This window comes from Tetrao urogallus (assembly GCF_951394365.1).
Source record: "Tetrao urogallus genome assembly, chromosome: 1".
NCBI lineage: Eukaryota > Metazoa > Chordata > Aves > Galliformes > Phasianidae > Tetrao > Tetrao urogallus.
Genome location: NC_136813.1, coordinates 154,138,413 through 154,162,089, shown reverse-complemented (window position 1 = coordinate 154,162,089; position 23,677 = coordinate 154,138,413). Strand labels below are relative to the sequence as shown.

Genomic DNA, 23,677 nt, shown 5'->3' with positions numbered 1-23,677 from the left:
CCACAAAAAAACTTCTCAAGGAAGAAAGAAAAAAAAAAGCGATGAATAGGAAAATCTTTAAATTATACCTGCTTTCTGCAGAAGAATTTTACTCGATAGAAAAAAATGTTCAGATGTGGAAAAAGGGCCAACGTCTGCGTCCAGAGACCAGGAACCCGAAGTGCCTGATGCGTGAGATAAAAGGGTAAACACTGCCCGGCTCCTCTCTCTCCACCGGCCTCTGTACAGCCACGAGGCTCCACTCCCGCCAGCGCCGGCCCTCGCCCGCCCCCGGAGCCCCGCAGAGCCGCAGCCCCAGAGATGGCGCCAGGCCAGTCCCAGCCCGGCCCCCGGGGGCGCAGCCCCGGCCACCAGCCCGCCCCGCTCGGCGGGGTCCGGCCGCGTTACTCGCGTCGTTCCCGAGTGCGGCCGCTTGACTGGGGCAGCTGCTGGCCGCGGAACGTCGGAGCCGTCGTTGGGCAGCCCCGCTCGTCGCGGGGGAGCCGCCGCGAGCCAGGGGCTGCTCCGAGCGTTAGTTTGCGAAACCGCGCCTTGAGGCCGCGCCATGGGGCTGCTGGGCAGGCTAGCGGCGCTGGCAGGGGGCGGCGGCGCTGTCCGGCGGTGGCTAGGGCGGCCCTGCGCAGGGGGCCGACCACCGGCCCGCGCCGCCGCCTCTTCCCCGGCGCTGGGACAGTACGGGGAAGTGTTCAGGGCCTCGGTGGCGGAGCCCGAGAAAGTTTGGGGAGCTGCCGCCGAGCTGATCCAGTGGTCCAAGCCCTGGGCCAGGGCTCTGGAGAGGCGCGGCCCGGGCAGCGACTCCTGGTGAGTGCGGGGCACGGCGGGGAGAGCCGCGGGCGGGCGGGGCTGCACGAACTGCCCGAGGCAACCAGCCCGCCGCGGGGGGGACGGCTGCAGAGCTCAGCGGAGATTACGGTTACACCGGCTTAACAACTGAAATCGGAGTGGAGGAGTGCGTTGGAGTGAAGGGAGTTCGCCACAGACCTGTGTGTGATTCAGGTGGCCGGCGGTGTGCCTGCTGCTCCGTCGAGCTGCGGGGAGCACGGGAGCCTGGCCGCGGCGGAGGGCGGGCAGCGACGTGTGCGAATACAGAGACTTATGGGGCTGTGCAATGGTGGGAGTTGGCTCAGTGCGTCGTTACTCTGACGACGTGGTTACGGCAGTGTGTTCGTAGTGTGCTGTGTGTGGTGAATGGCAGCCTGATCCAAGACAGAACTAACGTCCTTCTTCAAAAGTGCAGGAGAGGATTTTCAAAGCTTCTTCAAAGGCAGCTTGCCCATTACAGTTTTGTCACGACCACCATAATGTCTTTTTCAGCAAGTTTACCTCATGCTCTTCAGTCTCCTTTCAAGGAGAAGCTCATACAAGATAAAGAAAGCAAGGCAGGGGGTCATCTTTTTCACATCGATGTTCTTGGCTTTTTTTCTATGTTTTTCTGACTTGATTGTAATTTGAAAATACTAAGCTTTTTCAAAACGTAATTAAAACTATTAATCACTCTAAAATCTGTCAAAATGAGGAGACACAGAGCCAGCAATGTGAAGCTTACGTTCTCATTGCTGGCTGTGGTTATTGGTTAGCAGCTCTCCTAGTGAAAATTGTTTCTATCTCTTAAACTGAATGTTAAGCAGCACCCAGCTGGGATAAATCTCCTTAAGTCAGCGGGGCTACATAACAGTCAGGAGTCTTAGAATGGATGGATAAGGAGACCTGTGGTCCACTGGCCTTTGAGGCCATGGCACTATTCCAAAAGGGCAAGCAGGGTTGCCTGCACAATTAAGAACCACTAAAGCTCCTTGGCATGCTTGAATAAAGTAATGAAAAAGTTGTTGCAACAACTTTAAAGTTACTTTTTAAGAATTAAAGAATATTAGCAATGCTGGTGAGCACAGTTTTGTTGTCAGGTCCTGTCAAACTGATGTAGCTTGATATAGTAAGCTTGCTGGCTGGAATTGATGTGGTTCAGTCTTTTTAAAGCGTTTTGGTTTCTCAGGTGGGAGTAATTTGTTCTCATGACAGAGATACCTGGATTAAGTTATTTGGGCTGAAGTCAGATTTATCTTCCAGTGGCCTTTTCTGACTTTCCGTCCCGCTGGCATCTTTATCTCTGTGGATGCAGATAGCCACAGACTGAAATCATCTCATCAGTGTATGCAAGTACCTGAAGGATATTAGAGTCAGGTGGTGCCCAGTGCCAAGTTAATAGGCAGTGGGCAAAACCTGGAACACAAGAGGTTCCCCCGGAACACCAGAAAAGAATTCCAGGCTGTCTGGATGACAGTGCACTGGCACAGGCTGCCCAGGAGGCTTTGGAGTCTCCTCCTTGGAGATCTTCCAAAGCTACGTGCACATGGGCTTGGGCATGCTGCTCTGGGGGTACGTGCTGGAGCAGAGTTCGGAGCAGGTGCACCCGGAGGGCCCCGCCAACCTCAGCCATTCTGGGATCCTGTAGGATTTTACAAAGGTGCACATCATTGAAAAGTCCATGTGAGGCCCATAGTTACTGTTTGGATGTCAGATATCTGTTGACCTGTCATGGGTCATAAAACTTCAAGTAAATCAATTTATTTTTTTAAATTCTCTTTATCAACTTAATGCACAACATGCGATTTTCTTCCTTTTTTTTCTTCTTTTCTTTCTTTCTTTTTTTTTTTCCTTTATGTTAAGAGACATTGAGCTGCAAGGGATCCCAGAGTATTCTGCCTCTGAAGACTCAGATGGTTGCCAGTATCCTGTGTGCTCCCAGGACAAGGGATAGATAGGCTCTTTGAGGACAGGACTGTGTTTAAGAGAGAAAGAAGAGACAAGAGCCTCGTTGAGAGTACTTTCTGAAGAGAAAACAGTTAAAACGTAGCAGAACTGAACACGATGCCAGGCTTCAGAGAAAAACTGTTTGCTGATCTAACAGAGAAAAGATGTGGTTCTGTACTTTGCCTGGGAAGCAGTTTATGGAACTTTGAAGTACCATTAAGAAATTCTTGTATGTGCTTCTTGAGTTAGAAAATGTGTTGGATGCATATTATTAGATCAATTAATAAGTGTGCTTTATTTTCAATATCATTGTGTTTTATTGCCAAGCCTGACAGACAAAACAGACACTCTATATTTGCTGGTCCCTTTTATTTTACTTGAAGAAAGTGGTTAGCACAGCTGAAACTTCGGTTTCTAATCCTAATTCTGCTTCTCTAAATGATGTAAGAGCCTAACAGAAACATAAGCATACCCTAGCATGCTTTCTTTAGACTCTCCTATTGCACACTGCAGGATTGTGTAAATGGCATTCCAAATGGGAAGAAAAAATCTGTTCAGTGTGAATGGTGGTGAAACTCTAGAACAGATCATTTGGGGATCATGTGGAAACACAGTTGGATTAGGCAGGTTTTTTGTTAGGAGTTGTAGAAACAGTTTTCCCTGACTAGTGCAGGCAGGGGGCAATTTACAAGCTGTGTTTTTCTGTGATTCCGAGACATTAAACGTAACATAAAATCACCTTTGAACTTCTGAATGTTACCCAGATGACTATTTAAATGCTGCTTACACTTGTTAAAGTGTGGCTAGATCAACTAACATACTGTTATCTTAAAATATGTGGTGCTGTGTAGAGGCTTTGTCTATCACTTCATTCAGCGTCTGTTCTGCCTTCATCTAAGCATTTTAAAAGAAATCCATTTAACGCCTGGAAACTCAGGCTGGAGAAGTACTGGTGCCCTGCATGATGTCACGGGGTTTTAGCACAATGCTTTCTTTTTTTTTTTTTTACAGTCAGAGTGCAATTACAGTGTAGATTTTTCTCTTGCATGTATTCTGGATTTATTCAGAACCTTTAGCGTGCATTTTTCTTAACTATCATTGCTCCTGAGCCATTTGAACAGAGCCTGAAAATTCTCTGAATCCTGTTAGATTCTGAAGATAGCAGATATTATTGGAAATTAAGACATAAATTTTGAGAATTGAGTTAAGTGATAATTATGCGTGGCCTTCTTCAAGACTAGTTTCATCACTATTGACAGATGAAAACAAATTTTGAACACAGTAAAAACATTCCCTGGTCACTTACGGCATATATTAAGCTCTGTGTAATTGAAGGCCTGTTACAGAAGACCTAGCTAACTGACTTGCCCAGAGTAGAAGGACACAAACAGAATTTTCTTGTCCCCTTCTATTAATCGTAAGGGCTAATGGCAGCAGTCATGTTGAAGTGTAGTTAAAGGAGAGTTGGAATGTGACTGAGGAGCAGAAGCTGGGAGGAGCAGAGTGCCAGGCCATGGGAGGCTGCAGCAGCTCTTCAGGGGCTCACAGTGTCCTAATGTGGTAACTGCTGGAATCACTGCACAGGTGTATTGTTTGAGGAAAGTTAGTCATCATGTGGGTTATCAAAGGCTACTGCTTTCAGGGGTCATAGAACTGTAGGATTGCTCAGGTTGGAAAAGACCTTCAAGGTCATAAAGACCAACCACAACATAACCATACTACCTGAACTCTAACAACCTATTGCTCAATCACGTCTCTGAGCACCACATACAAACGGTTTTTAAACACATTCAGGGATGTTGACTCAACCATCTTCCCTGGGGAGTCCAGTGCTTAACAACCCTTTCTGTAAAGAACTGTTTCCTGATATCCAGCCTAAACTTGCCCTGGCACAACTTGAGGCCCTTTCCAATAATCATGTCACCAGTGAGAAGAGACCAACCCCGCTCTTGCTGTGAGCACCTTTCAGGTACTGGAAGACAGCAATAAGGTCTCCCCTCAGCCTCTTTCTCCTCAGACTAAACAGCCCCAGCTCCTTCAGTTGTTACTCATAGGGCATATTCTCCAAGTCCTTCACAAGCCTTGTTGTCCTTCTTTGGACCTGCTCCAGCACCTCAATGTCCTTTCTGTACTGAGGTGCCCAAAACTGAACACACTACTCGAAGTGAGGCCTCAGCAGTGCCAAGAGGCAGGATGACTTGCCTAGTCCTGCTCACCACACCATTCCTGATCCAAGCCAGGATGCCATTGGCCTTCTTGGCCACCTGAGCACACTGCTGGCTCATTTCAGCCAACTGTCCATCAGTACACCAAGGTCCCTTTCCATCAGGCACCTTTCCAGCCACTCCCCGAGCCTGTAGGTTTGCCTGGGGTTGTTGTGACCAAAATGCAGCACCTGACACTTGGCCCTATTGAAACTGATGGTGGACAAGAAGAATTATCAAAAAAGAGATAGATATTGGCCAAATCCAATTAAAAAAAAAAAAAAAAAAAAAGTTGCTGTGAAACAAACAGTTGCATTGTTACAGCCAACATGTAAATCCTGCTGTGGTGTTGGCAGAAGAACCCTGACATTTTACTGCAGAAAGTGGCAGCAGGTGAGCTCTTCAAAGAGCCTGCAGCCAGTCTCCTTTGTGCGTTAGACTCATTACTGTTTGCTCTTTTTATTTCTGTTACTCTTTCTGGGCTCCATTTTCTAAATGTTACTCACTTCTCAGCACTAGGAATGTAGTCTAAAGGAATGATTTTTGACCAGGAATTCAGTTTGCATGCTGTGTTGAAAGAAATGTCTGGTTAGCAACAGATTAGCATTTTACAGCCTTACTTGTTATGGCAAAATTCACTTGCAGCTCTTATCCTGCAGATTCATCCCATATCTTTCTGCAGTCTATTGGAATACTGCATTTTCAGTTCTAGAACTCTTTTTCAAATCAGTGCCCTTATTTTCAGGACTGTGTCCTGTTTTTATGCTGATGTTGCTTTCCTCCTAGAGCTCATTCAAAAAAATTGATGTGGTCGAACAGTGTGATCTTTAAGGACCAACCTGAGCAATTCTGCGTTCTTCAGAGATATTCATCTCTTTGGGAATCACTGAATGAACAGAAATTTGCAGCATCACAGTGCAGCTTTTCAAGGCCAGGCAGTTTATTTGCCATACAAAATGGGGTGCTCCAATACGCCCATGTGTGACCAGCAGAGAAGCAGAAGAGCTGTGGCTGTGGCCATAGCAGGTGAGCTGCACACTGCTGCCTTCTGGGCCCATGGCAGCCTGTGCTCCTCCTTCCCTTTGCAGAGCTCTCGTCACACCATCTGAATGCCATGGGGTTGCTTTCAACCCTCAGCCTCACCTTTTTCACAAGCAGTCATTATAAAGCACGGCGGTGTTGAACTTGTCATGCATCTTTCTGAGAGTCCAAGCTCTTCTACCCCTCATATTTTCACCATTCTTAAGTAGTTATGCGTGATAACCCAGATGTTGTGCTCTCATTCGTAGAATGATGGAATCACCAGGGCTGGAAAAGACCTCCAAGATCATCCAGTCCAGCCATCCAGCTACCACCAATATTTCTCCACTATACCACTTCCCTCACAGCAACATCTACATGTTTCTTAAACAGAATTGTTCTTATCATCCTACAGGGATTTGATATAAAAATCCATGGATGACCTGATTCCTACACGGCTATTATGGCAGTTATACAGAGTTTCTCTGTGTTACCTGAAGCAACTGACAGTCTTTTATTATCCATCAGTTCTTCTTTTATGGGGAGGGCTTTATGGTACAGCATGTTTGTCTTTGTTTCAGTGGAACAGAATAGTTTTCTTCAGAGAGTCTGGTATGATGCTGTGTTTTGGTTCTAGGAGAAAAACAATGTTGATAACATACTGATGTTTATAGCTGCTGCTAAGCAGTGTTGTGCAAAGCCAAGGCCATTTACACTGAGGGCCCTGGGGAGCTGGGATGAAACAGAATTAGCACAGCTGGCTTAAACTGGCCAAAGGGATATTCCATACCATGTGACATTATGTGGAAGGAGTTTTGAAGGGGGTGGGAGTTCATCTGATTTTCTTCCACTGCTCGAGGGGTTAGCAGAGCATTGATTGGGGTGAGATGAACATTTGCTTGTACATCACATGTTATATACATTCATTTTTTATATATATATAGAGAGAGAGAGTCATAAGTATTTTCCTTTTCTCTATCTTAGTAAATAGTTTTATCTCAACCCATGAGTTCTACTTTGTTTTTCTTAACCTGATGCTCTCCCCTATCCCACTGGGGAGGGGAGGAATGAGCAAATGAACGCTTGGTGCTCAGCCACCTGCCAGGTTAAACCACAACAGTCTTTTTTGTTTCTTTCTTGCTCTTCCACTTCTCCTTATCAATGGCATTGTAAACAAGTCACAGTAGAAGATTGCTATGTCCTGACATCCTAATTGGGCTGAGCTTAATAATTGCCATTCTTTGACAATAGGGACTAATCTGTGCATATGGATATATGAAAAATACATCATATATCCTACTTTAGAGAGGTCCTGTACTATACGGGAAGGAAAATGCTCTCTTTTAATTAGTTATGGGTTATTTTAGGCCATCTGTTTTTATCTTTTACGTTACAAGAAGACATTATGTCCGTGAGCATCCCCATAGCATTTTTGAAAACTTGGCTGTATTTTTTTGTGTTGCTCTTCTTTTTGCTGTAGATAGATAGCAAAGCACAAAGGAGAGCATCGTTTTGGGTAACTTCAATTCTGTGTCTTCTTTGCTAGTAGTAATTGTAGCATATGGTGCCTTCTGTGTTTTCTTGAGGACTGTGGCACGCTTGAATTTTCTTTGTAAAATTGCATTGAAAGTAAAACCAGAGTTTGTGCAGGTGACTTTTTTTTTTTTTTAATTAGAAGAGATTTTTTTCTAAATGTCTGGCTGTTGAAGAGACCGTGACTCACACTCCTTTACAGAGGCTTTTAAGTCACTGATGTAGCCCATGGTAATGTCAAGTGTGTTCAGAATATCAGACAAATTTATAAGCTTTTATGACTGTTGGGGTCAGTTTCACTTGGATACAGATGTGTGCGTGCTTAACTGCTACTGCCAACGTGTGAATTAGAACATTTTGTGTCTTGAGCCGGTTCTTCATAAAAAAGGTACACGTGCATGCCAGTACAAAGTAGTGTAATAAGATATGTTCATAATGTCAAACTGTTTTACGTGAATGTATGTCTTGTTCCCTGAAGTCTTAGCTATAAAAATCAAAATGATTGATGCAAAGGAAGTTAAATCACAATCAAGTTTAGCGGATTCTTAGTTAAGTCAGTTAAGGTGGAAATACTTCACTTTTTTTTACTGATTTAAATAATGAGCTTATTTATCTTTTTCAGTAAATTGGGTGATTCTAGAATAAAAAAAAGACTTCCTGAACTGAGTGTAAAGTTTTGATCTCTACTTCAAGAATCAACCCTGTCTTAGTTCTGCGAAGGTTGCCTGCTGTATTCTCCCAACTTCTTTTTTAGGTTTGTTGGCGGAGAACTGAATATCTGTTACAATGCTGTTGATCGTCACGTTGAGAATGGACGAGGAGACCATGCTGCCATTATTTATGACAGTCCTGTAACAAATACCAAAGAGAAAATAACTTATAAAGAACTCCTTGAACAGGTACGTTTGAGAATAACCTTGTTACTGGAAATAGGCTGGAAATATTGCACAGCAGGTGGATATTAGGGTGATAAAAATGGTCTATCTTTCTAGTTTATTCCTTTTGTTGTTCTTGGTATTGATTTGTAAGCTTCACTGCTTGCATCAAATAATAGTGTATCTGAGAGGTTTTGATCTTCCTCTATTTTTTTTTTTCCTGCAGTTAAATATTTTTTGTTCTGGTTGGTTACATTCTGAACTTTTCACTCTTGAATTTCTTTTTTTTTCTTTTTTCTTTTTTTTTTTCTAATAGCCCTTATTTTCTGTGCATGAAAGAATGCAAAATATTTGTCAAGCTGTGTGACAGTGAGTTGCTATGATGAACAAAAATGCCACTATGGCAGAGACGAAGGTACATACCTTGATTATGGCTGTACATGATTGAGTGTAAAAACAAATCCAACGTTAGCAGGAAGCAGCTCTAAGGAGAGCTGCATTGCATGCCTGCTTGAGGCTGCAGTGGGAGTGCTGATGGCCCATGCTGGTTCTCTGTGTGGAAGGTCTGAGGGAGCCAACCCTGCTTACCTTTAGTTTACTCTGACCTAGAATAGTGGGATAACCATCTGATTGTATCCAGAAAAGTGTAATCAGACATATGTGCAGAATTTGAAATTCTGTAGCTTGTTCTCTTTAATTAAAAGGGAGTGTTATCATGAAAGGCAGGATTTAAGATTAATAGCTTCTCTTGCAGCTTTCTGGTCCGTTCTTGTGGAACTTAACTTGATTCATCTGGTCATTGCTGGATACCAGAAAACAAACATACCCACAAAGATGTTGGCTGAAAACTGCAGATATATTTGCTTGTGTGTTTTGTGTCGTAGATTATGTAGAGACGAGGAGAGATTTTGAGAAGAGGCACACCAAACCACTGAGGGTGTAGCTTACCTTGTTTGGCTCACATCCCTCCATCATCACTTGTTGCTGTGTTTTCAGTCTGCTCAGCACAAGCTAAACATACTGTATGCTAGAGCTGAAATAGGCTTTCAGTGCTTTGCATGTTTCGTTACAGATCGGTCTAAGTGTAGACTATACATATGAACAGAGCAGTACCCTGGAAAGAAGCTTTATGCTTTCTGTCTTGAATTTCTTTCTCAATTTAAAATAGGCTGGCAGTGTAAATCTGTGTGCAAACTGTAGTCTGAAGTGTACCCATCCAGTGAATATTTAGTAGTCTTTCTAGCCATTAAGCTGATATTTCAGTGAGAATATCTTATCAGATAGGCTGCCTATTCAGAATGTCCATACAAGAGACATTTGAAGCAATGGAATTCTTTCTGGCTTTTGCTAAAAAAAGAGGAATTCATAGGTGGATTCACTAGAAGATATGCAGAGTAGCTGTGGGTCACAGGGTTGGAAGATGCAGAATTTTGTACCAAGTTGGACAGTGTGTCCAAGTATCAAATACATGGTAAGGATGGAAAAAGAAAATAGGTGCTTGGTTGGAGATAATGCAGCCTCTTAAGGAGGGTAGGATGGCTTGAGCTATGTGCTCAGGATGCCTGCTGTTCTCACATTATCCTTTTTACTCATTGCACAACAGTTCAGATGTAAAAGCTACAATGATGTTGCAATTAAAGTCAAGCATCACTAAATTATAAGTAACCGAGAGAAATTTTGGAAGCTTGTGTTGTTTAGTGTCAGACCTGTGGAAATGTTTGTGCTTTGTTGTTTTTTTTTTGTTTGTTTTAAGGCAGAGCTGGAACATAGGAATTGTAGGGCAATTTCAGCAGTTCTTTGTTGGGAATGGCGAGATCTGTTGATACACTGTACTGCTACATGTGGAATGCCTTGGCACTGTCACAGTTTGTTAAAGTGAAATTTTATTTAGTGCATACAATCATATTGGATTAATTATATGCTGTTACAGATGGAATGCTGCAAATGCAGAGAGTAGGGCTTTGGAAAACTGGAGATGTGATGGTCTCTGAGAGTGTGCCAATTTGACTTATTTCCTGTACTGGTGCTTGTTAGAGGTCTTTACGTGAGGATTACAGCGTGGAACCACTGCAATGGTGCGATGAAAGTTTCAGCTTTGTATGTGCCTTGGGGTATTCTCAAATTCCAGTAGTGAGATGCCTGGAAAAGATAATGGAGACATGAATTCTTTTAGAAATGCTGCTGAATCACTGCAGTGTTAGTTACCCAGAAGAAATAGGGAGCAATGGATTCTGTTCATTTAAAAGTAAACTTTCTGATTGTGTTGGAAAATGCTACCATTTTCAGGTTAAGGCATAGATTGTTATGTGCGTGAAAACAAACCTTTCTGTGTACATGACTGTGGCCTCCCTTGCTGAAAAACATCTCAAGAATTTGAGTACCACATTTGCAGATGTTGACACATGACAGATACTTTACACAAAACAAGTATGATGTCTCTTTGTCATTCTTTTCAGTAACAATGCACAGTTAGCGTGCTGAATTTGGTTCTGTAATAAATAATTCCTGCGCGTAGCAACCTGACAGGATTACTGAAAACCAACCCTCCTTCCCCCCCCAGGCTGAGTCCCTCTCAGCACTGAATGTTACAGAAACATGGATGAGAGAAGGGTTTCAGGGTTATCGACATTGGGTTAGGATGTAATTTATTCTGTAGGATGGATTTTTTTCTATAATTACCCACTCTAACAGCATCTCCTTCTGAGATTGCTGTATTAGCCATTTTCAGGTTGTAGCTGTGTCTGTCTTGCTTTGCATCTCCTCTATATATGACTGAGCTATCACCTAGATTGCTTTGCTTCCAGCAGTCTTTCTCATTCTCCACGCTTTACTCCGCGTTCTTTCTTTGCCTTCTCCCTGCAGAAGTGACCAATTCCTTTCATTTCAAGACATTCATTCTCAGAATTACTTAAAAGAAGTACTTACCAGATCAAAACTGAATATAGAAAATCCTACTGAAACTGACAGTCTAATTTTTTATCCTGATTGTTAAAGCAAAATTATTTTGACAGTATTATGTATTAGTCTTTTTTTTTTGTTTAATGCTGTTTTTCATTTTCTTACTCAAATTTCAAGTGTCATTCTTCAGTGGATGTCCTGGGAAGACTTAACTGTGCTGTCACAGAGGTAGCTCTTCAGAAATACCAATATTAGTATTCTGTAAGGGATGAGACTAATCAGGCATTTAGGAAGAGTGGTGTCTTGGGTTTTTCACATTCCACACAAAAGGCTTCCAAATAATCTTCCAAGTCAGAAAAAGTAGCAGGAACTTGATCTCCCTTAACTTAAGATAGCTCTACAGGATCACGTCAACATCAATGATGCCTGCAGTAGTGTATAATTTGGTGCAGTACTGGCAGATGAATGTAGCAAAGCCATGTTGAATTGATTGCTGAGGCTCCTGACATTTCCTCTATATGTGGTTTGCTGGCTTTAATTTGGAATAGGTTTAGTTTGAACCAAATGTCCCATGACTCACTTCAAAGCAGTCTGAATCTATCTGTTCCACAAATCTTTCCATCCTTGACTTGTAGATGCCTTTAGAAAGCTCTGTGCTTTCCTTTCATCTGTCTCACTGCTGCTTGATTACTCTCTCACTCTGTGGATATTGGCCGACTAATGTGAGGGAACTCAGGTGCTGCAGGAGTTTTACAGAGCACTATGGTGTCCCTCAGTATTCATTCTGAGGAAAATGTTGGTCTAGAACTCCCCTCTTGTGTAGAGTGGATGCTGTGGCGTTGCTTCTGAGCAAACACAAAATCCATGCTGAGTTGGTAAGCGTTACAGAATCTCCATCTCCTCCTCTTTCTCCTCCCTTCTAGGAGGCATGTGTCCTACAGCCAGTCTCCCAAAACAGAAAGGAAAATGGACAATATCTATGCTTGTCCCAAAAACTTTCCCTTGAAAGATATCTCCCTGATATGAACATGGTGACATGTACATAGGGACTGTACTCTGTTGAGACCCAAGTGTTGTTTAAACCACTAAGGTTTGGAATTCCTCTTTTAAGCATTTGGAGTGAAATTTTCAGTTTAGTAGAACTGTGTCCAGTTCTGGGCTCTCCAGTACAAAAAAGACAGGAATCTCTTGGAAAGAGTCCAGCGGAGGGCCACAGAGATGGTGAAGGGCCTGGAGCATCTCTCCTATGAGGAAAGGCTGAGTGAACTGGGTCTGTTCAGCCTTGAGAAAAGAAAACTGAGAGGGGACCTGATCCAGGTCTATAAATATCTAAGGTGTGGGGGGCAGAATGGCGAGGCCAGACTCTTCAGCAGTGTGTGGAGACAGGACAAGGGGAAACGGCCAGAAACTGCAGCATAGGAAGTTCTGCACGAATGTGCGCAAGAACTTCTTTACAGTGAGGTGACGGAGCACTGGAACAGGCTGCCCAGGGAGGTGGTGGAGTCTCCTTCTCATGAGATGTTCAAGACCCATCTGGATGCCTACCTGTGCGACCTGCTGTAGGGAACCTGCTTTGGCAGGGGGGTTGGACTCGATGATCTCTGGAGGTCCCTTCCAACCCCTATGGTTCTGTGATTCTGTGATTAGTATCTTCTAAACAGAATTCTTGTGATGGGGACCAAAACTGCATTTTGAACCACTGGGGACAGCCAGCTGGTTTGCTTCAGAATAGCAGTGTCTCAAAACCTGAACTGCTAATACAGATATTATTTGTTTGGTGGCTGGGTGCAAATAAAACATGCTCACTAGGGCTTGTGTTTGATGTAAGTGTAATTTAAGTCCAGATCTTCAAATCTGAGAGTCTGCTTCAGTCTCTTATTATATCACTTGTCGAAAGCGATTTTATTACTGAGGTGTCAAATATATTAAGGCAATGGAGCAATCTTAAACTTTGAAGCAAAGTAGAGAAACAGCATGCTGGTAGGGAAATAACAAGTGTAAAATCATGAGTGATGAAATATGCTTTCTTTATGTAAGCCATAAAGGAGAACACACTGTTACAAACTGAGAAGTTTCATGGCTTTTAACAGTTTTATGAAATGTTCATACTCCCACTTTTTTTCTGTTTTAGAATGATTGCTTGAATGTTTCAGGGTTTTCGCATCAATCCTGAGGGCAATGTAAACATGTTTTATGATGTTCCACAATCTTCCAAGAAGTTGCAGGTGGAGGCAGTGTTTTATGAGGGTTGCTCTGAAAGTAGTGCCTCATATTTTATTATTTTGGCCTGTGATGTCAGAGGTGGATGTTGTTGGTTTTGCAGTATGGGTTGAACCTTCCTGCTTTGTCTGGCTGTGTGCATGTCTAAGACTTGTTGATTTGTTTTAGTGTATTGACAGGTATTAATACGTCTAGAATTAAAGATATTTATTCTGATAGTGAGCTGTATTTAAGATGAGAGGGCTATTATGAATGAATTGCATACATTTATGTGTGTTTGCAACTTGGCGTTCTGATGACTTTGCCTTACGCACACATGCTGTCTTGTGGCTGAAAATAACAGCAGGGATTTATATGGTGCTTATAAAAAAGGGGAGCTTCTGATGTGAGTATGCATACTTGGGTCTGTTTTCTTAAATCCTCAGGCAGAGGTGTAGAAATATGCAGAGTCTGATTGTAGCAGCAGACTCTGAGCTGTGTGTTTAATGTAAACACAGCTCAGATGCTTCTGGAGCTCTTGGATATTCCAATCTCAGGCCACAGAGATGTGCGATTCTACTGAACAGAGAAGCAATGAGGTAATGCTGTGCCCCTCTTCAATACATTCAATGTGACTCTTAAAAAAAAACACTGAATGCTTACAAATCACTGAAAGTAAGAGTGATACTAATATTTAAAATGCTAAACTGCATTAAAGTAGCTCTTTAAATAGAGAAAATGCAAATTTGGAGAATAATATAAATGAAAGTAAAACATTTTAAGGCAGATCTGCTCTCCTGAATTGTACATGCTTCAAAAAGAAAAACCTTCCTTCCTCTTTTACTTATACAAGATTGGCCTAGGCTGTTCCCATTGCTTATGTTATTTGCTGTGTCACTGAAAACATGTTTTTGCTTGAGATGCTTGGAAGTGGGTATTTTTCATTCTACAGGGCATATCCCCTTGCTGCTCTCAGGAGTCTGTGTTACCCTTCTTTTCTTCCCAGTCTGATAGTGCAGAATGGTAAGAGTCTTCCACAAGGCTGAACTTTGTTTAAAACCTTACCTGTGTGGTATAATGAATACCGAAAGAATAAAAAAAAAATAGGTCAGGTGTGAGGTGTTCATATACGAGTAGATTCACATTGACAGTGAAACAAATTAGAATCTCATAATTTCTAATACTTATTGTGGTATTTTGTAGTGAATGACAGCTTACTAAGGAAAAAACTACTATTACTACCGAGTGAGAGTTCCCCTGTCAGACAGAGCAACTGCTTTTCTCTGAATTTAGACTTACATATGTATTCTGATACCCCAAGAACTTCCCACAGTTTCAGTTATTAGTCTTACTGCTGGTGTTAAACTATTGTAAACAAAACTCCTGTTCCTGTTACTTCTAGTTGGACTGAGGATTGCATTGTTCATCAACTTTCTGTGTCTTACTTGCTTGTCTCCTTTATGTGCTGAGTCTGTTGATTGTAAGAAAAGCTTTTAATATTGTGAATGTTTTGTCAGTACAGGTGTCCAAGTTAGCTGATGTCATGGTCAGACATGGTGTGAAGAAAGGAGACCGAGTGGTCATCTACATGCCTATGATTCCACAGACAGTGTGCTGCATGCTGGCATGTGCAAGAATAGGAGCCATCCATAGCCTGATTTTTGGTGGATTTGCATCAAAAGAACTCTCTGTTCGCATTGATCATGCAAAGGTAATACATACTTGGAACAACAAATGCCACTGCATTAGTTATTCTTGTAAACCAATGTCAAAAACTCTTTTATTTTTTCCAGAAAGGGAAATCATTTTGTGTGACACAACAGCTTCAATTTGTCTACAATACCTAACATTGAAATGGGAACACAGTACTGCTTTTGTGCGGTGACATTTTTATTACAGCAGACATTGAAGCACAGTTTTTGATTTCTTACAGAAATCATGACCGTTTAACATACTGTTCTCTGCTTAGAAAATAGCAGTCCCTCAGTCTCTGCAAAACATCACCTTAAATTTGGCTTCTTACCCAGCATTTTCCTCAAGTGTGAAAATCAACATCACACCAATCCTCAGTAACTTCATTGGTTTACTTCATGTTTGTACATGTTAAGTAGTAATTTTTTCAGCTATATGTTTACTTCATCTGGTTTGTACAAGAATTAAGACAGCCAGTGAGCTAATTGTCATAAGTGGCTCTGTAGAGAACACAGATAGAGACAAATGCTTCAAAGGCTTCCAAGTTAGGTACAGGTTAAGCATGTTTCTGAAGCATTATGTAAGTCTTTTGAAGTGTAAAAACAAATAATAATTTAATAACCTGCTTAGTAGTTTTTATTGGCATATTAGTAGCTTGTGTATGCATGAGTTTCATGCCAACTAACAATGTTTGTATCAGAAATTTCTGTTCTTGTTTTCTACCACTGAACAAGACAAAACCTTTTGTCATCTTTACTGGGGTCACTTGGATCACTCAGCCCCTCTGCAGCAGCCATTGTCTCTGATTCCTATTGGCTAGAGTTAGAAGCTGAACGCATTCTGCAGGGTGAAGTCTGCAGGATTTGTGTAACTTGTATGCAGATTTTTGTGCACAGAAGCGCTCCTCAGATCCCCAAGGTTCAAATTTTATGAATGTCTGTAAAACAAAAACAGTGCTTTGAATGCATTTCCCTTCTCCCCTCCCCTCCTCCCCCACTTGTGTTTTAACAAAACAAGTTAATAACAAGAAATAACTGAAGTACTTTGTTGGAATTGTGAAAAACAGCTGGAAGGAAAGTAGTGACAGCTCAGATTTTCTTTCTTCCCACTCCCTGACTTCTTCAACAAGCTCTGAAATTAATCTTAACACAAAAGTTTTTGATTAGGGAAAAACAATGTAGAAGAAAAAGCTTTAAAAATTGAAGTTGTTACAATGTGAATCATTTAGCATGTTTACTTTTAGACTGCTTTACAAGCACTGCTTACATTATTTACTCAAGGTCATTTAGCAAATCTGTTTAATGGTTAGCTATAGAATCACTACCTGCAGGCTCTGGAATAAATCTTAATTTGTGTTATGGTGCTTCAAAAGACAGATCTAAATACTTTGGATTATTTTTGATCCATATGATGTATAATGAAAGTGTAAGTAAAGGGAACAGGCACACGCCTGTTCCTATTTAGGCTTCCCCAGTTTTGCAACACTACTGAGATTATCTCAAAAGTACGAATCTTAGTGGCTGTAATAGGTAGTGTTCTTGTGAACTCAGAAGTTAATTTAAGCATTCTCAGCCTTCCCCAGCCTTTCTATTATTCTGTTTTCTGTGAACTGGGTGCTGCAATACAGGACCTAATTTTGATAACATTAACTTGAAAGGAGGACTTGGAATAGAAAGTTGGCTGCAAGGGGCATTTTTGGAAGCAAGGGCAGACTTCAAGTTTTATTGGAAGAACTAAATAACAGACACTTGTTAGTGACTATGGAAAGGTGCATACATTTACCAGCTTGCCTTAATTTATCCTGAATTTTAAGTAGGTTTGGGAATGCAGCAAAGTTCTGCAGCTGATAATTTCTGCTCGTCAGGTAGTGGCAGTGTTACAGATATTCTGTGGTGAATTGTGATGAAGTGATATGGAGTGTGAGAAGAGGCATTTCTTGTTATCTTGCCTTTCATCTGAATTTGAGAGTGTATAGTTTGCAGTATCAAGATAATAGGTACTTTTTCAGAACATTAACTATGTTTTGAGAAATCAACATGACACGTTGAAGGGCTTTATCTTAGTAAACTAGGAAAGGTGAGAAGAATGCTTTAAGAATACTACACTTCTCTGCCTGTTTAATAAGGTAGCTGCTATGCATTCAACAACTAAATTTTTTATAGTAGTTCTGGAAGGCTTTTTAGATTTTAAGTACAAGTCCTCCAAAATAAATATGTGTAATGGAGTTCTGCAGATAGGATTTTTGAAAGCTCTTGAGGCTTAAGCAGTGTTATGATTTGCAAGTGAGCAACAGTTCTTGAAAATGAAAGAGATGTGAGAGATACTTAGGTTATTCAGAGTTATCTGTTGTTTTCCACTGAGGTCAGAAATACTGTATTTCTCATTTACAGTTAACACACGTAGGGATATTAATAAGACATCCTTGTAAAAATGAGTAAATATTTTGTAGTAGTTTATTCTGAATAAGATACAGTTCCTGCACACAGATAAGGCTACGCATGGTTGCCTCTATGTCTTGTCATAATATGATGGATACAGTACAGTCAGGTGATCAGAAGCAGACAGAGAAGGGCAGATCTGCCTGACTTAACCTGGCCGCTTCCTATAACAAGATGACCTGCTTAGTCATCTTGGATGAGGGAAAGGCTGTGGATGTTGTTTACCTCGATTTTAGGAAGGCATTTTACCCTGTTTCTCACAATATTCTTCCTGGAGAAACTGACTGCTGGTGGCTTCAATAGCTGTACAAAGAACTGGTCGGATGGCTGGGCTTAAAGTCACAGTGAATGGAGTTCTATCCAGCTGGAAGCCAGGTCCTGTGCCATTTCTCAAGATTCAGTATTTTAAGATATTAATCAATGTGGATGAGGGAACTGAGGGCACCCTTACTAAATCTACAGATAATACGAAGTTAGGTGGGACTGTTGGTCTGCATGAGAGTGTAAAGACTTTGGAGAGAGATCTGGATAGGTTGGATCTCCCTTTGGAAAGGGATCTAGATATTCTGTATTGATGATCTGAGTCCAGTCACATGACATTCAGCCAGGCTAAATGCTGGGTCCTAAACTTGGGTCATAACAACCCCATGCTGCAGTATAGGCTTAGAGTACAGTGACTGGAAAGTAGTGCAGCAGAAAATCACCTGGAGGGTGTTGGTCAACGGCAGTGTACCCAGATGGTTAAGAAGGCCAACGGCATCCTGGCTCGCAACAGAAATAGTATGACTGGCAAGACTGGGGTAGTGCACTGTGTTGTGAGACAACACCTTGAATACTGAATTCAGGTTTGGGCCCTTTGCTACAAGAAGGATGTTGCTTGTTGTGCAGAGATTAACACAGCTGGTGAAAGGAGTGATTGAGTGAACTGAGGCTATTTAATCAGGAAAAGGCTAATGGGAGACCCCACTGCTGACTGTAGCTGCCTGAAAGGAGGTTGCAGCAAGGTGGGTGGGTGACAGTCTTGTTTCCTTGGGTGACAAGTGATAGGATGTGAGGCAGTGGCTTGAAGTTGCTAAAGTGAAGTTTTGAACTGAATATTAAAAAGAATTTCTTCATTGAAAGGCTGGTAAGCATGGGAGCAGGCTGGCTGGGGAAGTGGTAGAGCCTCTATCCCTGGAAATACTCAGGAGCGATGTGTTAGTGCTTAGGGTCGTGGCTTAGTGATGAGATTTGGTAGGTCAGGTTGATGGTTGGACTGGATGATCTTGAAGGTCTTTTTCAGCATAGACAGCTCTTTGATTAGACAGCAAGCTTAGCTGCTATTATGTAAGATACATAATTGCCTCATAATGTTTGCAGTTCTGTCTTGCGTTGTCTTGTATGGGAACTACTGAGTCACAGCCTGAACCTCTGATTGATCACCTGAGGCGAGCCATGAGTCAGCCAGAGGAGCACAGGTAAAGGCAATTCACCTGTGCTGCTGGAAGGGGTGGAGCCAGGCTGCACCCCTCCTAGACCTATTTAAGAGCTGGCTACCAGAGGGAAAGGATCTCGTCTGGAGATCCCTCCTTCTGGTGTTTTGTGGTGAGCCCAGCATAAGGGTAAGCATTCCATTTATTCTCTTTTGTTATCATAATCTACTTCGCCTAACTCTCTTGTTTATTTTGTGGTTGTAACTTCTTAATATCCATTGATTATACATGTCTTGAAGCACTTTTTATTTTTACGTGCTTAGAAGTACACTGTAAGTTAGAAGTATCTTGTTTGTATGTTTGTTTTTTTTTTTATTAACTACTAATATATTACAATTCAGGTCCCTGTGTAGAGCAGTGTCCAGTGTCTGAGAGAAATAAATGTGCGTGACCATGTGATGTGGGTCGTGTAGATACAGATCAGCAGGTGCCGAGTGCGTATAATGGTTGCATGAGCACTGAATTTCTCTAAAATGCGTGTCTCTTTTTTAAGGAGAAAGAAGGTGCAACAAAAGCATAGAAAGTTTGAGTTTATTGTAAGATGTGTGTGTCTATGGAGAGAAGAGGAAAGAGCTTTGTGTATTGGACAGCTGAGGGCTTGACTGCTGGCTCTCTTTGTAAGCCTCTTCATGACAGTACTAACATTTTGTGCCCAAAGCTTGTCTGTTTTCAGCTTAGGCTTTTTACAGTGACCAATAAAAAGTTGACCCACTAAAAAGCATTCATTGTTTCTTCTAAACCTTGCCTTCTACCTGCTAGAGTCAGTAGAGGGAACCTCTATGGGAGAGCAATATTGTTTGTCTGGTACTATTGGGCCTTGCTTTATCTTATTTCAACTTCCTTTTTTTTCCTACAGTTCACTATCTCTGGCATTCTTTCTCCACCAAACTTTCTTGTTTTTCCTTCACAGTAGTTTTATTTCTATTTAATCTATCATGCAGGACTATGTAGAGCCATGGAACAGGTGGGAAATGAATGTATAAAAATAATATAGGAGCAGATGTGCAGGGGAGATACTATCAGTAGGCAGAGAGGTAAAACTTTAGACAAAAAATTTTGAAAAATAACCAGCCTTTGATTTGCACACAGTGATCTGTGGTGCTTTCAAGCAGTAACCCTCATGTGAGAAAAACATCACCTTAGAAAACTTAGTATTGGAAGTCTAAAAGAACTTACTGCAGGTGATGTAGTTGATGAGCAAAGGGGGCGCTATTTCTAAATGACTGTAAACCTGGCATTTACTAAAGTCTTTCATTGTAACAATTGAATAGAACTGTGCAAATAAATTTTATTAATTACAGTCTAGATTCAGAGTAGCTTCTAGTTGAAATTGCAGTTTAACCGCATTGTATTAAATCTTCTTCAATCAAAATCACCACGTTCCAAAAGGGAAAGGATGACAAATGCTGAAATGTTAAAGTTCATCTGAAATCTTTAGAGTACCAGCTAATTAGAAAACTTCCTTGAATGGCAGATTTGAACAGGAAACATTTTATTACTGCACAATCAAACAATTTAATCTGTACTTTCCATGCAAAGCTTAATGCAGCCTTAACTGTGGCATTGTGGTTTGTGCCTTCCTAATGAGATTTATGCTAATGCATGCAATTAGTAGGGTAGCTGGATCAAACCGCACAAGATGCACAAGACAAATATGCTTCTAAAACTGTAAAAGTAAAGAGGTTAAAGTCTTGCACTTCTATGATTAAAATGTCTTCTAATACGTAGTACCAGAGAAACTACCTTTTATTTCATGAATACAAGAAGTAGAAGTGCTGATCTTGGGATTTAAGTCAAAATAGTTTGTATGCAGTGAGTTGAGGTTTTTTGACTTAGGAAATCTTACGTAATACCTAAGGTTGGCTTAATGAAAAAAACGTATCTTCTAAATCCACATTTTGAAATAGAAGTTTGTCTAAAAATAACACCCAGAACAACAGAAATCTGTTTTTCAGTGGATTTGCAACCTGGGTCCTGAAACCATTACTTGAAAGACTCTAGTTTAAATTTCCTCATGTGTCTTAGGACTTCAGTTTATTCTCTTCTGGTATTTGTAGCTTCATTTCTTCTTTACCTTTCTTTTTCTCCATTTTTTTTCCTCATTTATTTAGCTGCAGGCTGAAAAAGAACCAGCAAAGATCTGTAGCTAATTGGGTCCAGGTATATATGTAATTAGAAAACAGACTAATCAGGACGGATGACTTGACACTATGCTTTTCCTTTAGTGGAGGGCTGCATGAAGTTGAGGCTTTCTCTCTGTTCAGTTATTTTTGTGCAACTTGCAAGAACTTAATACGATTGATTTATTTATTAAATTTGGTTGAAAATGGTGAAGAATGTCACAGTTACTAATGTGCTGTAGAAACAAATAATTATAGCAGAGGCATGGACTGCAAGATCACAAATGCTTTGTTATTTAGAAAATGGATCCAACCCCCTGGTACTAATTATGTAAAGATAGATTTCATGCAAAACACGTTATTAGATTGCATTTATATTATAAAAATATATTGCAAATATCAATATGAACAATTTAACTTGTTTATTTTAGCCCAGACTTATCGTAACAGCAAGCTTTGGAGTAGAACCAAAAAGGAAAGTGGAATACGTATCACTATTAGAAGGAGCACTGGCAATGGTACAGAACAAACCTGAGAAAGTTCTCATTTACAGGCGACCGAACTTGGTGAGTGTACTGTTGTAGTGCCTTAACGTTAGCTTTCAGATACGTATATAGTTGTGGAAATGTTAAGTCATGGCTTGAAGCAGTGATTGAGCACCTGGTGGGAAGGCAGGGCCAACCCAGGGGATATTAGGTGCATACAGTGCACCTCAGTGACCAGAAGAGGTGGAGCCGACAACCACCCCTTCCCAGACCTCATGTAAGGATTGGCAGTGGAGGCAAGGGTATTTCTCTGAAGATTCCTGCATACCTCAGGCCTTCTGAAGCTAAGTAGCTTTTTTCTTTTATTTCTTTACCTGCTGCTGTTTTGTTGAGTGAATCCTCACTTGCTGCACCTGGAATCTTGCTACTCTGCTATTGTTGTTGCTCTTTCCATTGATTGCAGTAGTCCATGTGCCTTTTTTCTTCTATAGTTAATATTTTTAATGCATGTGTTGTAGTTTGCCTTAGTATTTAATGGAGAAACTTTAAATGTATAACATTTAAGTGGAAAACAGAACTAATGCTACTGTACAGAAAATTGAATAATACATGTTTTTGACCCACTCACGTTTTATTCTGTTTGGACACTTCTCTGTTTTCCTATGTTTAGGGGCATGTTCCTCTAACCCCAGGTCGTGATCTTGATTGGGAAGAAGAGCTTGCAAAAGCACAGTGTTACAAGTGTGTCTCTGTTCCTTCAGACCATCCTCTTTATATTCTGTATACATCTGGAACAACAGGCTTACCCAAGGTAAAGGACTATCTGTAGACTAAGTGTTTGTGACCAATCTATTTGCAGTTCCACTTGAGAAAATATGTAGTTGAAAAGGTTGAAAATATCAACCACAGCACAGTGCTGAAAATGATGAGCATTGTTAGAAATGCTTTAATCTCATTATTCATATTTCTCTACTTCAAAGTCAGTGTCTAGGAGTAAATAATGTTTATTTAAATAGTATTAATATAAAAATAAACTATTTAATTCAAAGCGCTTGTACAATATAAACCTTTGAAAATAGCAGAATAACTTCTATTCATGATTATTTTCTGTATTTTTAACTGAGATATGTGTAGAGTAAGCATTTAATGGCAAGATTAGTTGATATCTCTTCCATGATAACATTTATTGCTGAATAGCTTTGCTTATTCATTACTTACATATTAGCTAGTCTTCCCGTAGATAAGATGTAATGGATGACATTACAGATTAAGTGGAATTAGGCATCTTCTAAAGGCTTGTGTTTCTGAACAGTTCTGAGGATATAATTCCCATGAAAATGAAGGTTTAGATTGGGAAGGGCATTATTTGAAAATCTTTGCTTTCAAGTGTCAATTAGTCTTAATGATTTATTTTTAAAAGCAAACTCTGCATATTTATTGGGTTCTTACAATTCTTTTTGAAGCATAGAAAATGATCTGAATATAGTTGACCAGCGGTGATTTAACTGTCACAAATTCAGAGGCACTATCACATGTCCATAGATATGATTTCATTCTAACAATCACACAAGTAAAATTATTCAGTTATGGTACCCTCCTAACAAAACTTTTGTTAATCTCAGAGCGAAGACTAAGTTAGAAACTGAAACTAACAAAGGAAACCTGCTTTCTGAAATTCACATTAGTTAATCGTTACCTGCGATAGCAGTCTCCATTTTAATGAGTTAGCGTGAGGTATTGGAATTTGACAACTTCAGGTCTGTTCAAAATTTAACTGAAGACAGCCATGCTAATGCATTCTTTAAATGATCTTAAATATTCAAATTATTTTCATTTAGGGTGTTATCAGACCAACAGGTGGCTATGCTGTTATGCTGAACTGGACAATGTCAGCTATATATGGACTCAAACCTGGTGAGGTAATTCTGTTTAAATGCCATCTAAATATTTTGAAACTTGTCATAAAAACAACCATTTTCTTATGCTTTTATTT

General features: G+C 40.8%; 1 protein-coding gene across 1 annotated transcript in view; it reads left to right on the top strand.

The window, feature by feature from the left end:
- Positions 1 to 544: 544 nt before the first annotated feature.
- Positions 545 to 23,677, top strand: part of ACSS3 (acyl-CoA synthetase short chain family member 3) — a gene marked incomplete at both ends in the record, with an annotated part of 75,833 nt that continues 52,700 nt past the window's right edge. Inside the window, 6 exons of the mRNA XM_079542448.1 lie at positions 545 to 801; positions 8,260 to 8,404; positions 15,000 to 15,188; positions 21,631 to 21,765; positions 22,355 to 22,495; positions 23,523 to 23,603. Coding sequence (XP_079398574.1) covers positions 545 to 801; positions 8,260 to 8,404; positions 15,000 to 15,188; positions 21,631 to 21,765; positions 22,355 to 22,495; positions 23,523 to 23,603 — 948 coding nt within the window. The remainder of the gene's footprint in view (positions 802 to 8,259; positions 8,405 to 14,999; positions 15,189 to 21,630; positions 21,766 to 22,354; positions 22,496 to 23,522; positions 23,604 to 23,677) is intronic.